Below are 15,813 nucleotides of genomic sequence, written 5' to 3' on the forward strand. Positions count from 1 at the left end.
CAGAAAGTTTATATTTACGAATTATCATAAAAAATACTAGCAGCCGCCACATTGGCCTATATATAAAAAGTAAACAAGAGTTGTTTATACTAGGATAAGCCGCTGCATATAAAAGCTTTACATTACATATTGGCACCTACTGCAATTTCTTGATGAATATGATTTGCTACATTAACACACATTCTTCTCTATACCCTAACATAACATACACTGTAGGTGCCTAGGTCTACTAGTCTAAACAATGATTTTGCTATATAAAATACAAAAAAAAACTTATGTAAGCACATCATGTTTTGTACAATCTAATACAATTTTTGTAGATGAAAATTTACTAGTAAACTTTCTTGATTTCTCTCATAAACAAACTTAATTAGCATTCCTTACATTATATCTGTAGCATTTGCACAGCTAATTCATTTAAACTTAATGACCCACTTTAAAAAAAAAAATGTAACAAAATAAAATTACTATCTCTATGTTGGGTCTGCATGGTGTTTAACTTTGTGATTCAAAAAGTGGAGAGTTCTCCAAAAGAAAGCAGAGAGTAGATGACACAGTGCTGGTATCACATACATGAAGTTGAAAATGGTATTGCAGCAAGCAATGATGGAGCAAATACTGGAAATGTGGGGCAGGGAGACGGCCATGTTTTTGGTCTTGAGACTGTCGGCACCTGCAAAGAGAAATGTTTGAATGGCCAGCATTAGTTGATATAATCAAATATTTTAAATTAAACAGGTTTTATAATGTGAAGTAATGACCAGCATTAGTTGATATAATCAAATGTTTTTAATTAAACAGGTTTTATAATGTGAAGTAATGACCAGCATTAGTTGATATAATCAAATATTTTAAATTAAACAGGTTTATATTGTTTGAATGACCACCATTAGTTGATATAATCAAATATTTTAAATTAAACAGGTTTTATAATGTGAAGTAATGACCAGCATTAGTTGATATAATCAAATATTTTAAATGAAATAGTTTTGATAATGTGAAGAAATGACCAGCATTAGTTGATATAATCAAATATTTTAAATGAAATAGTTTTGATAATGTGAAGAAATGACCAGCATTAGTTGTTAAAGTCATATTTAAATAGGTTTGATAATGAGGAAAAATGACCAACATTAATTGGTAGAATCATATTTAAATAGTTTTGATAATGTGAAAAAAAACCAACATTTAATTCAATAAACAGGTATTGCATGCATTCAATTTTTTACTGAAAGAAAAAAAATCTGCTAAAACTTTGTTGTACAGTTTTATTATTTTATCTGTTAAAGGACACATAACTAGCTTGTCTGATTTTCTAATGCTTGTTATAAAAATAAGTCTAGGACATTACCCCTTCAGAGTCATTAAACCCCTGTCAATAACCCCCCCCCCCCCCTCCCCTCCCCCCCCCCCCCCCCAATCCTGAAGAACCCTGGCCCAAACCTATAGCTGACCCTAACCCCAACATCAATCATAATACCAACTCTAGACCTACATTTAACCCTGACCCTAACACTTGCCCTAACCCCAACCCATCCTAACTTAACCTAACCCAAGATTTAACATAAGTCATAAATCACCCCATGCATGCGTATTATCAGACTTATAAAAGTATTTTTTTTGTACCATGAAGTTTTTGTTGACATTCCATTTACATTCAGTTATTTCTGTTTTCAGTTAGTCATTCACAATTTGTCAATACAATATATAGCATGTGCTAAATATTTTTACATCGATAAACTTGTTAGACATATTTGTTAGAGTTTTACATTTATACATTGAATAAATGTTTTAGACGATGTTTTCATGTGAAGAATACTGAAGATCCAAGTTTTTAGTCACCCATCTCACTGCTTAACAAATTTTGCCTGAATAAAAAGTAGACTAGATCTCAGTAGCGTAGCGAGGGGGGGGGGGGGGACATATGTCCCCGGGCGCCGACCTTAGGGGGGGGGGGCGCCAAATTGAAAGTTTGAGGGGGGGGGGGGTGCAAATCGAAAGTTTGAGGGGGGGGGGGTAGCAAATGAAAAATTTGCTCCCAAGGGGGCGCCAAATTGAAAGTATGTCCCCAGGCGCCGGGAAGGGTCGCTACGCCTCTGCTAGATCTATATACTTGTTTAACTAATACAGAATCAAATCTTTTTGGAAATTCATTTAGTCAAGTGAAATTTGGTTTTAAAGAAATTGACATTTTTTTTTCAAAGCAAGATAAATACAAATGTTGATTTTGTGACGGGGAGACTTTAAATACCGGGATTTTTTAATGAAAAGGAATGATTGCTAAAAGGGGTCGTCCATAAATGACGTCACCCTCGTAGGCGGTAGGGGCTCTGTAATTTTGTGACGGTGTCTGATGAGGGGGGGGGGGGTGGTCAGATTGAGTGACGTCACACTTTTGCATTATGAAAAAGCAAAATTTATCAATGTTATTTCGTGTTTTAGAAAACAGTTTTAATAAACCATAGTAGAAATTGATTAAATGCTCTATGTTGACAAGATTTTGGAAAAATAACAACTGCAATTTTGAGGAAGGGGAGGGGGATAGGTTGAGGTATGACGTCATTTTTGGGGGTGATCTGACTTTTTGTGACGATGTGTGACTGAGGGAAAGGAGGGGGGGGGGGTAAAAATTGTCAAAAAAGCGTGACGTCATTTATGGATGACCCCAAATGTGTTGTACGAATGCATACTACAGACAATGCTTGGAGACTTACCTAAGAAAGGTGACATATCCTCTGATTTACCATTGGTAATATTTGTATCTAAAATGTTAAATTATAATTGGTCACTAAAAATAATTACTTTTTCAAATTGCAAAAATAAAAATAAATAAATAAATAAAAAATTATAAAACAATAGATTTCTATTTTGATAAAGTAAGAAAACATAATTTTAAAAAATAGGCCCTCTTTGTCATTGTTTTTAGATTTTGTTAAGTAAAATAAATGCCAACACATTTATCTTTTCAAAGACAAATTGAAAAAAAAGAGAATATAGTTACATCCCTTTGAAGGATTTGATGCTACTGATAGTCTCCCCTTCAAAGGTCAACTTTTCTATTCAGCTGGACACACGCCGACTTCCGCGAATTCTATCTTACACGCACACCATACACACAAACGCACACACACACGCACACACACACTATGCATACGTGCATACGTACACATAATCTCACACACACACTGTTTTACAGCAACACGCACACCTCGACTCAAACACACACGCACGCAAATAGCGGCACAGCGACTCACTAGGAAGCACGTAGATCCTGACTACAGCCAAGTCCTGGTTCTTGACCCGGCACTGGTAGTCCCCCGAGTCGGTCAGCTGAGAGTTGTCGATCATGAGCTCGCTGACGTAGAGTTTGTCTGTCTCGTATTGGTACCTGCGCGCAACATAGCGGGGACAGAAGAAAAAAAAACACATGTTTATGATTTTTTTTCTGATATGTTTAATATTTTGTGGCGGAGAAAAATGTGCGACTGTTTAACATTTAGGAGGTTAGAGAATGTTACCGGATGAAAAAGAGGTACAAAGGTGAATTGATATTATTTTTTTACAAGGGATGGGAGATAATATTTTATGTTCAAAGAGAGACCACCTCTTTATGACTTTGTTCAGATAAAAACATTTCTTTGATTGCCCCCCTTTGAATATACACCGTACGGCGTACAGGTAGTATTTACATTTATGTTGATCGTCTTATTACAGTTATAATAAGCGTATTAATATTAAACATAGCACATTGAACTTAATGTCCCAGATTGAATTTTGGGTATTTTAAAACTCTGATTATATAGGCAGCTTCGAGATTGCATCAATATAATATATATTATCTGCTTAATATGTAGGAACATTTTAGACTACATCATCGGAGAGTGCACAACGATCACATAGCTAAAGACGTGTTTCTTTCAGAGAGGTAGTGGGGACTAGATATTCCGGGGAGGGGGGGGGGGGGGACGGACAATGTTAAAATTATATATTTTCTATATACATTTTATTTCGTACGGGAGGGGGGGGGATTGCATGACAGTGTGAGAAAGTATTACCCCCCTCCCCTCAAAGATAGGCCGAAAGAAAAACTGAAAAAAAGGAAGCCAGTTTCAAAGCGAGCTAGTAACAAAGCTCTAGCTAACAAAGCGAGCTAGTCACAAAGAGCGTCGAAACATACCTTGTGACGTAGGAATGTTGGTCAGACATGAGGGACCTGCCGTCCTTGTACCACTCGATGCGTGACCTGGGCAGTGTCTGGTTGGCTAGAGACACGTTGCAGAGGAGTCGTATGGGCTGACCAGCAGTGACAAACTCTTCTTTATCTGGCCGCCTCGGTCTCTCTGCTGTAGACACAACCAATATATATATATATATATATATATATATATATATATATATATATATATATATATATATATATATATATATATATATATATATATATATATATATGCATATATATATATACTAGCGTACCCGACCACCGCGCGTTGCCGCGGGGATAGAAGAAAGTCTGACGAAATATATTAGAATGATATCACCAAAGCATTACCGATCATATGTTCTTAAACGCGTGTCCTTCTTTTCTAAAACTGTGTTATTTAAATGTAAACAATGCTTGCGCTTGGATAATAATTATCGGGACACAGGTTTTCCTACACTACCGCATGAAAACCTTGAATGTACATTAATCACTCACCGAAATAATGAGGTAGAACACACTTCGGTTATCACGCATGTATATATATATATATATACATATATATATATATATATATATACACATACACACACTCCACAATGAATTCAAAGAAATTAACGGGAGTGGGGGTTATAACCCCTTTCACCTTTTCCCTATCTCACTGATATTTGCATATATGTATGTTAAATCATATGCCTGTATTATTTTTTGTATGTATGTAGCGGTAAATGATGTGTGTGTGTCCACTTACTGAGAGGTATCTTCTTGGCAGTAACGTACGGGGCTTGTGTTGTTGGGGTTGGAATCTGCGTGACCTCCTTATTAACTCGTGACTTGACCTCTGTAATGAGATAAAACATGGTCTGGATTACAACAAGTATTCCATTTCCACTGCAGAAACCCACTTTTTCTTTATTTACTCTTATTTAATGAAACGGAGAAGAAGACAGCCAGTTACCGTAATATACATGTGAACATAAGCTAAATGTATTTAAATAATATTGTTTCCCTATAAAACATATGATCAGATGTGTTTATTGAACTTTCATTTTCCACTTCGAGATATTTATGTAAATACAATAGTATCAGTTCGTATCTTGATTTCATTTAGATTAGGTGTATGGTTAGTCTGGTGTGCCAGTTTATTAGAATATCCAGCTCAGGTCTTTCTATGCGAACAGAACGTTAGCTTTTTTCTGTTGTTGTTGTTGACAATGTTCAGAATCACATCAGGCTGCAACAAGCTTCGCTCTTTAGACTCTGCATAGACTCGAATTCCAGACTTCCAGGCTAGCCACCAACTTCTCGACTGTTGACCCAATTGTTCCATTGTCATTTGACCCCAAAAATGTCGTAAGTCTATTGACCCCATCTTTCCATGTTATTTGAACCCACAATTCCATAAGTCATTCGATCCCAACCTTCCATTAGTCAAATGACCCCACCCTTCCATAAGTAAATTACCCCACCGTCCCATAAGTTAAATGACCCCACAATTCCATAAGTCAAATGACCCCACCATTCCATAAGTACAATGAACGTACCCTTCCATAAATCATTACAATTACAGCACATATCTCTCCATTAAACTCAAAATTTCAACCACTCATTTTAAGAATAGAGTATTTTCATATAACACTACCAGAGTTTGTGCCCCCCGCCTCCCCTCACCCGAACGAAATGGAATTTATATAGAAAATATGTACTTTTAACAGTGTCCGCCCCCCCCCCCCTACCCCCCAAAAAAGTCTGGAAAAAACACTGAACACTACACACACGTGACCTCTCACCTTCTATTTTTAACTCCACGAGCCGCGTCAGCGTCGTCGATGACGTCATCTGACACTCGTAGATCCCGGCGTCGTCCTCCCGCACATGGCGTATGTATAAATCCCAGGAAGTGACGTCATTGTCCTTGGTGCTGAACTCGACCTTGATGCGGTGGTCCTTGGTGAAGACGTACTTGCCGACGGTCAGGTACTTCTCGCCCGTCACACGCCTCCAGACGACCTGCAGAAGTGAATTGTGGGAGGTTCCATTAGATGTGCTTATATCAGGCCAGAGTTTCTTCCAGGCATCTCTTCGGGTCTACCGCACCCCCGAACGAGATGGATTTTATATAGTAAGCATACACTTTTACTAGTGTCCGCCCCCCCCCCCCGAAAAATGTTGACCGCCCTCCCGAAAATTTCAAGTGCCCCCCCCCCCCCCAGAGAAAAGTCTGGAAGAAACACTGTTTCAGGCATCTCTTCGCGCGGGGAGGGGGGGGGGGGCAGTGTTTCTTCCAGGTATCTCCAGTGTGTCTTCCAGACTTTTTTCTCCGGGGAGGGAGGCACTTGAAATTTTCCGGGGGGGGGGGGGGGGGCGGTAGACTTTTTTCGGGGGGCAGAGAAGAGATGCCTGGAAGAAACTCTGGGCATCTTTTGGGGGAGGGGGGAAGGGGGGCATAGACCTCCGAACGAAATGGAATCAACATTGAAAATATATATTTTAAAGTGTTCCCCCCCCCCCCCCCCCAAGAATTTCAAGTGCCCCCCCCCCCCCCCCCCCCCAAAGAACAAGTCTGGAAGAAACACTTGAAGGATGCACAGCTAACGAAATAATATTTCTATTGAAAATAATATATACTTTTACCAGCTTTTGCAAATACACGCTCACGCTCACACAGGCACGCACGCACACACGCACACACTTACACACACACACTCACGCACACACACACACGCACGTCGTATAGAATGTCTGAGACGGTCCGTCAAAGTGAAACCAGAGGTGAAGAGAATAAAATACACACCCTATCCCTCCCCAAATAATTCTCAATAATAAACTTGAACTATTAGTTCAACGTCCTAACAAAACTTAAAGTTGAAGAAAAAATTAGAAAATATTACAAAATAGTAACTGGTATCAAATCTTAACGAAACAAAGTAGCAGACAAACTGCGGATAATGAAGTACCAAACTTTTGTTTTTTGTGTTTTGTTTGCTGTGATGTTGATGAATGTAAATAATATACTGGAGATTTGATCTGGTGGTAAACGACAGAAGGGTTTACTGCCAAAGTTAGACATTGCTTTGGGAGTAAGGTTGTTGGTGTGGGGGGGGGGGGGCACTTTTGGGAGAATGGGGAACAGGTGTTGTGTTATTTAGAACCTTCTTCATGTGCATTTATTTACTGTCCCGTTTTATCAGGGATCCAAAATTTTATTCATGAACATATAAATTACATCGGTTTTGAACGTAATTTGATTAAAATGACCAAACAATTCTTTATGTATAGCTAATGTTTATCAGTTTAAAATACTTCAGAATTTTAAGCTACTGCTTGTTAAATGTAGTATTTGGTTACAAAAGTCAAAAAAGTAAATAACTATACGTTTAATCTGATATTATAGATCTTTAGTTGCGTTATGAATATTTTCGTTAGTGTTTTTTTTATTTTAATTGTAGCTATTTAATTATAAATTGTCTCCCTTTTTATTTTTAATAACGGAAGGGAGGTAACTTATTGACATGATAAATTTAATGATCTGCATTTGTATTCAAATTTACCTTTGTGAAATAACTTTCAAGGCATGTGTGCACAAGTCCCCTACAGTTTCTGCTTTTAACAGTTCATTTTTTTAGACATCAGCAGATTATCGTTTTTTATTTACATTTTACTACATGACATTTTTAAAGGCGACTCAAAATTGAATTGTCATGTTGTTAATCGATAGGTTGAACCTTAAACTTGATGATTAAGCTGTCCAATCTAATCTGCTTTATACAGTTTTCACAATGATTAACGAAAGTATGTGTGTGTGTGTGTGTGTGTGTGTGTAAGAAAATGTGTGAATGCGTGATTGTGTGTGTGACTGTGTGTGGTTGTGTGCCTGTGTGTGTCTGTGTGTGTGAAACTGTGTGTATATGTGTCTGTGTGTCTGTGATTATGCGCGCGTGTGTGTGTGTGAGTGTATGTGTGTGACCGTGTGAGTGTTCATTTTGGTGGTAAAAATCTTGAATATGGTAGTCACAGCTGTACTGTGTTGAAGTTATCAAAGTGGAATAGTGGTAGATATGCGGGTAAAAAACTGGTGAGCAACATGTTTTTTTAAAAAAGGTGTTTTAAAAGACTGACACAAGGATGATTGTATTTTACAAAATGTCTGTAGGTTACTTAATTTAATAACAACTAGCAAAGGTATAGACAAAGCGTTGTATTACTGTTATTTTATATTTAACTTTCATGCTTTTTTTTCCTTTTTTTTATCATTATATTTTCTACTTTACAACCGTTATAAAGTAAACTTGTTCATAAAAAATGAATTCAAGTGACAAGTATAATAACAATGTACTTGTAGGTATCCCCCCCCCCTCCACACACACTTACACACTTACACGATCACTGCTCAAGAATAAACATTTTTCAGCAGATTAACCAACACATTGAAAAATGAAAGAAAATTTTAATTTATAAAATTTCAGAAAACTTATTACTTTAATATGTTATTGGACAGGAACTACTACTAAATACAATACATAGGCTAGGTTCGAAATTATCTAAAAAGTATTTTAAAAATTCTTTCAAACAGAAGTATCAACTTGGGTATACTTTCTTTAGTTGTTTTGTAGTTATGTTTTCTTCCAATTAGTGGAGCGTGTATTAGTTTTGATCACAATATTGTCAAACACACTCGAGAACTCATATTTCTCCTCACACTGACTCCTGCGTCTGAACTCACTCATTAATATGCCTACATTTTATAATCGTAGAGTGAACTAAACTATATTTGGTTCATAACAAAGTATAATTTAAAAGCATCCAAAATAACTGCTCACCCCCAAAAACACGCGCGCACGCATAAGCACGAGAATACACACACGCACGTATAGATCGTATAGAATGTTTGAAGCGGTCCGTCAAAGTGAAACCGGAAGCGAGGAGAATAAGCTTCTCACCCCCTCCCTCCACGAATAATTCTCAATTTTAAACTTACACAGATGGGTCACTGCCAAGTTATACATTATTTTGGGAGTACTTTTGTTGAAGAGGCAGTGAACATTGATACTTGGGAACAGGGGTAAAGCTGCAGACCTTTCTTCATTTGCATTTTGTTAGACTGGTAGTCCCTTTTTTTAAGGGATCCAAAATTATTTATAGAGTATAGATTTAAGGAATTATGAAATGATAGAATGTAATTTGATTTTAATTATCAAACTATTCTCTAAGTAAAGCTAATGTGTTTGAATTTAAAATACTTCAGTATATTAAGCTATTTCTTATTAAAATTTAGTATTTGATTATTAATGATAATAAAGTTAAGAACAAAACGTATATTCTGATATTATATATCTTTAGTAGCGTTATCTATAGTTGCGTTCATGTTGCTTTAAATTCTAGCTATTTAGATAAACATTATTTCCCCTGTTACATTTTTAAATAACAAATGGGAGGTGATTTATTGCCCGGACAAACGAGAGATTAAATCATCTACATTTGTACGCACAATGCATGTGTGTACTAGTCCCTAAAATTTTGGCTTTTAACAGTTCATTTATTTTCCACATATGCAGATGGGATTATCGTTTGTTTACTTACATTATACTATATGCTATTATTGTTAAAGACGATTTAATATGGTGTTATGATGGTGTTAATGCAAAAGTGACAAACATTGTTTTTAAAGATATGGCTTTAAGCGGTGTATGGCTGTCTGATGTAAAATTGCACAAATTTCCTAGAAAACTGCCTAAACATTCTACCTGGTGCATTAGCTAAATATGTAACAACAATTAACAGACTAAGATGGACCACAGTAGAGACATTAACAGATTGAGATGGGCAATAATAAAAACAATAAATAATTGCGTTTGGGCTATAGTAAAACATTCAATAACTGAGATCGGCCATAGTATGGACTAGTTTCTTCCACACATCTCTCAGGGCTTAGCACCAGAGGCGTATCGACCCTTTCCGGCGCCCGGGGAAAAACTTTTCGATTTGCACCCCCCTCAACCTTTCAATTTATTTTTCCAACCCATTTTTTGCGCCCCCTAAGGTCGGCGCCCGGGGACATATGTCCCCCCCCCCGCCCCCCCCCCCACGAAGGGAGTCTGCCGCCCTCTCCCCGAACGAAATCGAATTTATATAGAAAACATTAACTTTTACAAGTGTCCTCCCCCCCCCCCCGAAGGATGCCGCCCCCCCTCCGGTGAATGTCCTCCCACCCCCCCCCCCCCCACCCCGGATGGTTTCCGCCCCCGAAAATATCAAGTGCTCCTATCCCCCCAGGACAAGGATGTCTGGAAGAGGCGCTGCGCTGGTAAGGACATTCAGAGACTGATGTTGATGTGGGGGTAAAGGACAGAGGGGTTACTGTGAAGTTGAACATTACTTTGGGAATAAGTTGTTTGGGAGAGGCAGTGAAAGTGGAATTGGTGAACGCGGGTAATGTTGCAGAACCAACAACATTTGCCTTAATTTACTGTCCCTTTATATCAGTTTTTTTTTTTTTTTTTTTTTTTTTTTTTAATATCAGGGATCCAAAAATTGAGTTTGCTTCATTGACATAGAACAAATAGGTAAAGAAATTTGATTCTACTTATCAGACTATTCTTTACCTAAAGCCAATGTATTTAGTTTTATAAATTACTTCAATATTTTCTATAAGTTATCAACATTTAGTATTTTATTACAACATGTAAATAAAGCAAACAAAAATGCTTTTAGCCTAATAATATAGTTCTTAAGGAACGTTATTAATAATCCCGTCATTTTTTTTTTTTAATTTAATTATTTAGATAAACATTGTCTCCCTTGTTATATTTTTAAATATACATATGGGAGGTAATTATAGCAAAGATAAAGGCGAGGTAAAATCATCTTGATTTTTATACAAAATTTACCTTATATTTTAACAGTTCATTTATTTTCCACTTGGGATTATCGTTTGTTTATATACACTATACTACATACTATTGGTAAAGACGATTCAAAATTGAATTATGACGGTGATAATCGATATGGTGAACACTAAAGTTGATGATTGAGCTGTCCAATCAGATCTGCTTTGCGCAGAGAGGCTCTCGGTTTTCTCAACGATTAACGTAAGTGTGTGTGTGTGTGTGTTTATGACTGTATGTGAATCTGTTTCATTGTGTTCGTGTGTGTGTGTGTGTGTGTGTGAGACTGTGTTTCATGTCCATTTTGGCGATGAAGATCATGCTTGTGGTAGTCCCAGCTGTATTGTATTGAAGTAATCAAAGTAGAATAGTGGTAGATATATTGGCCCCAAAGTTCCATCTAAGGTAAAAAAACAACTGGTGTTTAATGTGTATTTCGTGTGCGCGGTGTTTCAAAAGACTTACACAAGGATGTAAGTATTTTACAAAATGACTGTACTTAATTTAATAACTTCTAGCACAGGTATAGACAAAGCGTTTTATTACTGTTATTTTATTATATAACTTTCATGCGTTTTTTGCCTTTTATTTATCATTATATTTTCTACTTTACAACCGTTATAAAGTAACAGTGTTCATAAAAAATTAATTCAAGTGACAAATATAATAGCAATGTACTTGTAGGTACTCCCCCCCCCCTTCCCCCCCCCCCCCCCCCACACACACACCTACACACTAAAACGATCACTGCCCAAGAATAATGATTTTTCAGCTGATTAACCGACAAATTGGAAAATGAAAAAAAAAATATTTTATAAAATTTCAGAAAACGTATTACTTTAATACATTCACTGCTTTAGAATAATCATGTCAGAAACTATTACTAAATACAACAATTAGGCTGGGTTAAATTATCTAAAAAGGTTTTAAAAAGCATTATAAATAGAAGTATCAACTTGGGTATACTTTCTCTTGTTGTTTTGTAGTTAAACTTTTGGCACAACTTGCGTCATTGTTAATAACACTCGTGAACTCATGTTTTTACTCACACAGCGTCATTTGCCTGAACTCACTCATTAACATGCCTACATTTTATAATCGGAGAGGAAACTGAACCATACTTGACTAGAAATAAAGGATGATTTAAAAGCATCTGAAAACACCCGCACGCTCGCACGCATTTACACACACACACACGCACGCTCTAACTAACACACTCTAACTAACACAACTTATTACTTTAACATGTTATTTGACAGGAACTATTACTAAATATAATAAACAGGCTGGGTTCAAAACTATCAAAAAAATTAAATTAAAAAAGAAAAAAGACTTTTAAACAGAAGTATCAATTTGTATATAATTTCTATTGTTGTTTTGTAGTTGGGTTTTGTTGAACTAGTGGAGTGTGTGTTAGTTTAGATCACAATATTGTCAAACACACTCGTGAACTCAAGTTTCTACTCACACTGCCGTCTGTGTCTGATGTGGCAAATATGCTCTAGCGAGTCATACCGCACATAAATAGTTATAGCCGCAGCTACAGAATGACCTGTTTAGTCTAGGGTTTGTCTCGTTGGACAAGAGGTTTCTTAATAGTTAATATTGCGTTTATTAATGTTGTGTTATTATTAGTGACTGATTGCCGATATTTGGCTCAGTGAAAAGGGTTAAAATTATGATTGAGTAATTAACTCAGTTTCACAATCCTTTAACTTTTATTAATACATTAATTATTGGCATATGAATAATGATACAATTTAAAGTAGCCTGGAAGGGGGCGACTGGTCTTCAGGGCGGCGTGGTCACACTTCCTCACACACAGACCTCTGTACTAAGTTTTAGCCCCAAGCTGGCCGGCTGTAAAATACATGTGACAACTTCCTAACATATGTGTGATATACACATTCATTCAGACACATACAAGTTTACAATTGTTACAAAGATAATACATTTACATTAGCCTTACATAAGGCCTACAATAAACATTACTAGAAAATATGCTTTTCATTCATACATTGTTTTATACTCATTCCATACTTATTAATTAATATTATAACATTACAGCTAATAAAAGTAAGAGTAAATTACCTTCCAATGAAGCCACACAACCCTCTACACACGTTGCCAACGTACGTTTAATTTCTCCGAGGAGAACAAGTGCCGTAGCACCAAAATATGTATACTATTTTATGTTCGCTAGTGCCTTAGCACCAAAAAAAACGTGTACCTCCGAAGAGGGGAGAAGGTAGAGTGACCGGACTGTAGCGTCCCTACCCTACAGGTCACATGACTTAGGCTCCGCCCTCACGACCGCAGTCTGAGGTCGAGCCCCGGTCAGCCTTACAATACCGCTGGACTCAGGTCCAGGTGTGTACCGTTACCTGTGGGGTAGCAGGAAGGGGGGAGAGGTGGAGACACCATGATAAATATTTATAATCTATCATAACATCTGAACTCACTCGTTAATTTTATAATCGTAAAGGGAGCTAAACCATAATTTGATTCGTAATATAGAGTGATTTAAAAGCATCTAAAACACTCGCACGCCCGCAAGAACACACGCGCACGCATATACACACACGCGCACGCACACACGCACATCGTATAGATTTACGGAAACGGCCCGTCAAAGTGAAACTGGAAGCGGGGAGAAACTCCCCCCCCCCCCGCCTTTCCTGAATGATTCTCAATATCAAACTTTAACTATTATTTCAACCTCTTAACAAGACTTAAGTTGCAGACAAATTAGAAAGTATCAATTTATCCTTGCATTATTGGTAGCTCACAGAAAATAGTAACTGGTATAAAATCTTAACCAAACAAAGTAGCAGAAATATTAATGATAGTGAAATATTCGCTTTTACGTGTGGTCTGTTTGCTGTGATGTTGATGAATGTAATTATACTGCAGGTTTGATCTGAGGTAAACGACAGAATTGTTACTGCCTTGACATAACTTAAGGAGTAATTTTGTTGGGGAGGTACTGAACGAGGAGAAAAGAAACGAGGATGATTTTGCAGAGCCTACTTCATTTGGATTTATTTATTTATTTATTTATTTTTTTTTGATTGATTTTGTTTTATTATAATTTACGATATCTTGCAATTAATGAATTCAGGCAAGTAAATATAGCCAAACACTGTACATACATATAAATCCTCAATAGCAAACAGAACAAGCCTGTCTATTACATTCTCCCTCACTTCTATTAGTCTTCTGGAGACTTCTTGATTTATACTGCCGGCATTGCACATATAGACTATATAGTAGATAGGTAGCATACTACTAAAACAAAAATGAAGCTAACAATTTTCTCAAAAGTATTTACATAACCATTCATACATATCTACAAAAATAAACTGAGTTAATATCTTTTCAATGTTTTCCTTATCAAGGCCATTCTTTGTTTATGAGCTTCTGTTGTTATAGATTTCTTATATGGACGAATCTCCTCAGAACCGAAACCAGGAATTTGTATGTTCCAGTTGCGTTCTAAATACAGCTGCACATCCTTTGCTTCTAAAGTATTGGAGCGCCTATGTTTTGCTAACTGACATGATGCTGCCACAACATTTTCAATAAAATCATCAGCAACTTGCAATAGAACATCTTCTACATCATCATCCATCTGCTCAAGAGGATCTACTTCTTTAACCAAATCCCTTAAGCGTGACTTGTCTAGAACCCCTTTAGTTTCAGACCCTGAGGCTCCTTGAGCAGCAGCATTAGCTGCTGCAGCTTGTGATGCTGCAGCCTGCCTTGATTCTAAAAGTTTTGATGCGCCCATGACATTCCCAACAGGAACTATAATCTGCTCTGGCATAGACTGAACTGACTGCTGAGATCTAGCCATAATAGGGCTGCTGTTAGTTGCCATGATGATGGGTGAACTCATTGGACCAATATTCATGATTGCTGTTGAGTTGCTTGTAGCTGTATTCTGAGTAGAAGGATTTGGGCTGCTTGTGCCAGGATGGCCGTTAGTTGTTGTATTTAAAAGGTTCTGGAAACTGCTCATTTCAGGCTAAACTCCTTCAAAGCGCTAGAAGAACACCGATGAATTTTTTTTTAGCTTATTGGCTAAAAATATCAAGTTGCACAAAAAACAATGAATATGGTAAGCTCCTTTGCTTTGCAGTTTGTCATTTGGATTTATTTACTATCCCTTTCAATCAGGGATCCAAAATTAAAGTAGTGTTCAGTTAAAATAACTCTTAAAAGAAAGTAAGGTATTTAAAATAACAAGACTATTCTTTAGGTAAATCGACTGTGTTTCATTTTAAATTACTTCAGTATTTTAAACTACTGCGTATCAAAATATAGTATTTTATTACTCACTTTAATCAAGTAAATAGTAATACGTTTATACCGACATTACAGTTCTTAACTTGCGCTATCAGTAATTGCGTTAATTTTTTTTAAAATTATAACTATTTAGCTAAACATTGTCTCCCTTGCCATGTTTTAATCACCAATGGGAGGTAACTTATTGCCCTGGCAAACGCGAGATTAAATATCATCTGCATTTGTAACTAAAATTACTTTTCCTTAATCACTTACAAGGCTATTTTGTACAAGTCCCTTATATTTTCTGCTTTTAACATGCATTGTTTTCACATCAGCAGATAAGATTATAGTTGGATTATTAACATTTTACTACATGCTATTGTTAATGACGATCGAATTGTGGTCTTGGATTTGTAAACTAAACTTATTTATTGTAGG

The 15,813-nt window shown here is 36.7% G+C and overlaps 2 protein-coding genes across 2 annotated transcripts; both read right to left on the reverse strand.

Annotated features, from left to right (window-relative positions):
* Positions 1 to 439: 439 nt before the first annotated feature.
* On the reverse strand, positions 440 to 14,342 carry LOC131944128 (zwei Ig domain protein zig-8-like). The gene is made up of 7 exons (XM_059304641.1): positions 14,238 to 14,342; positions 5,992 to 6,211; positions 4,953 to 5,042; positions 4,178 to 4,343; positions 3,255 to 3,388; positions 2,715 to 2,762; positions 440 to 673 (listed from the first exon to the last, which is right to left on the reverse strand). The coding sequence occupies exons 1-7, from the start codon at positions 14,340 to 14,342 to the stop codon at positions 474 to 476; spliced, it is 963 nt and encodes a 320-aa protein (XP_059160624.1). The 3' UTR covers positions 440 to 473.
* Positions 14,243 to 15,225, reverse strand: LOC131944122 (transcription initiation factor TFIID subunit 12-like). The gene has a single exon (XM_059304634.1). It carries the CDS (start codon positions 15,104 to 15,106, stop codon positions 14,453 to 14,455), a length of 654 nt encoding a protein of 217 aa, XP_059160617.1. The 5' UTR covers positions 15,107 to 15,225; the 3' UTR covers positions 14,243 to 14,452.
* Between the last annotated feature and the right edge of the window lie 588 nt (positions 15,226 to 15,813).

The sequence above is a fragment of the Physella acuta genome, unplaced genomic scaffold (genome assembly GCF_028476545.2).
Source record: "Physella acuta isolate Inbredline_101_S28 unplaced genomic scaffold, ASM2847654v3 ptg000482l, whole genome shotgun sequence".
Taxonomy (NCBI): domain Eukaryota; kingdom Metazoa; phylum Mollusca; class Gastropoda; family Physidae; genus Physella; species Physella acuta.

Coding starts and splice junctions, on each gene's coding strand:
- LOC131944128 (XM_059304641.1), bottom strand. CDS start 14,342: ATGTGCAATGCCGGCAGTATAAATCAAGAAGTCTCCAGAAGACTAATA. Junction 6,212..14,237: donor TTGCTATTGAGGATTTATAT/GTATGTACAGTG, acceptor TCACTTCTGCAG/GTCGTCTGGAGGCGTGTGAC. Junction 674..2,714: donor GGATATGTCACCTTTCTTAG/GTAAGTCTCCAA, acceptor TTCTCTTTGCAG/GTGCCGACAGTCTCAAGACC.
- LOC131944122 (XM_059304634.1), bottom strand. CDS start 15,106: ATGAGCAGTTTCCAGAACCTTTTAAATACAACAACTAACGGCCATCCT.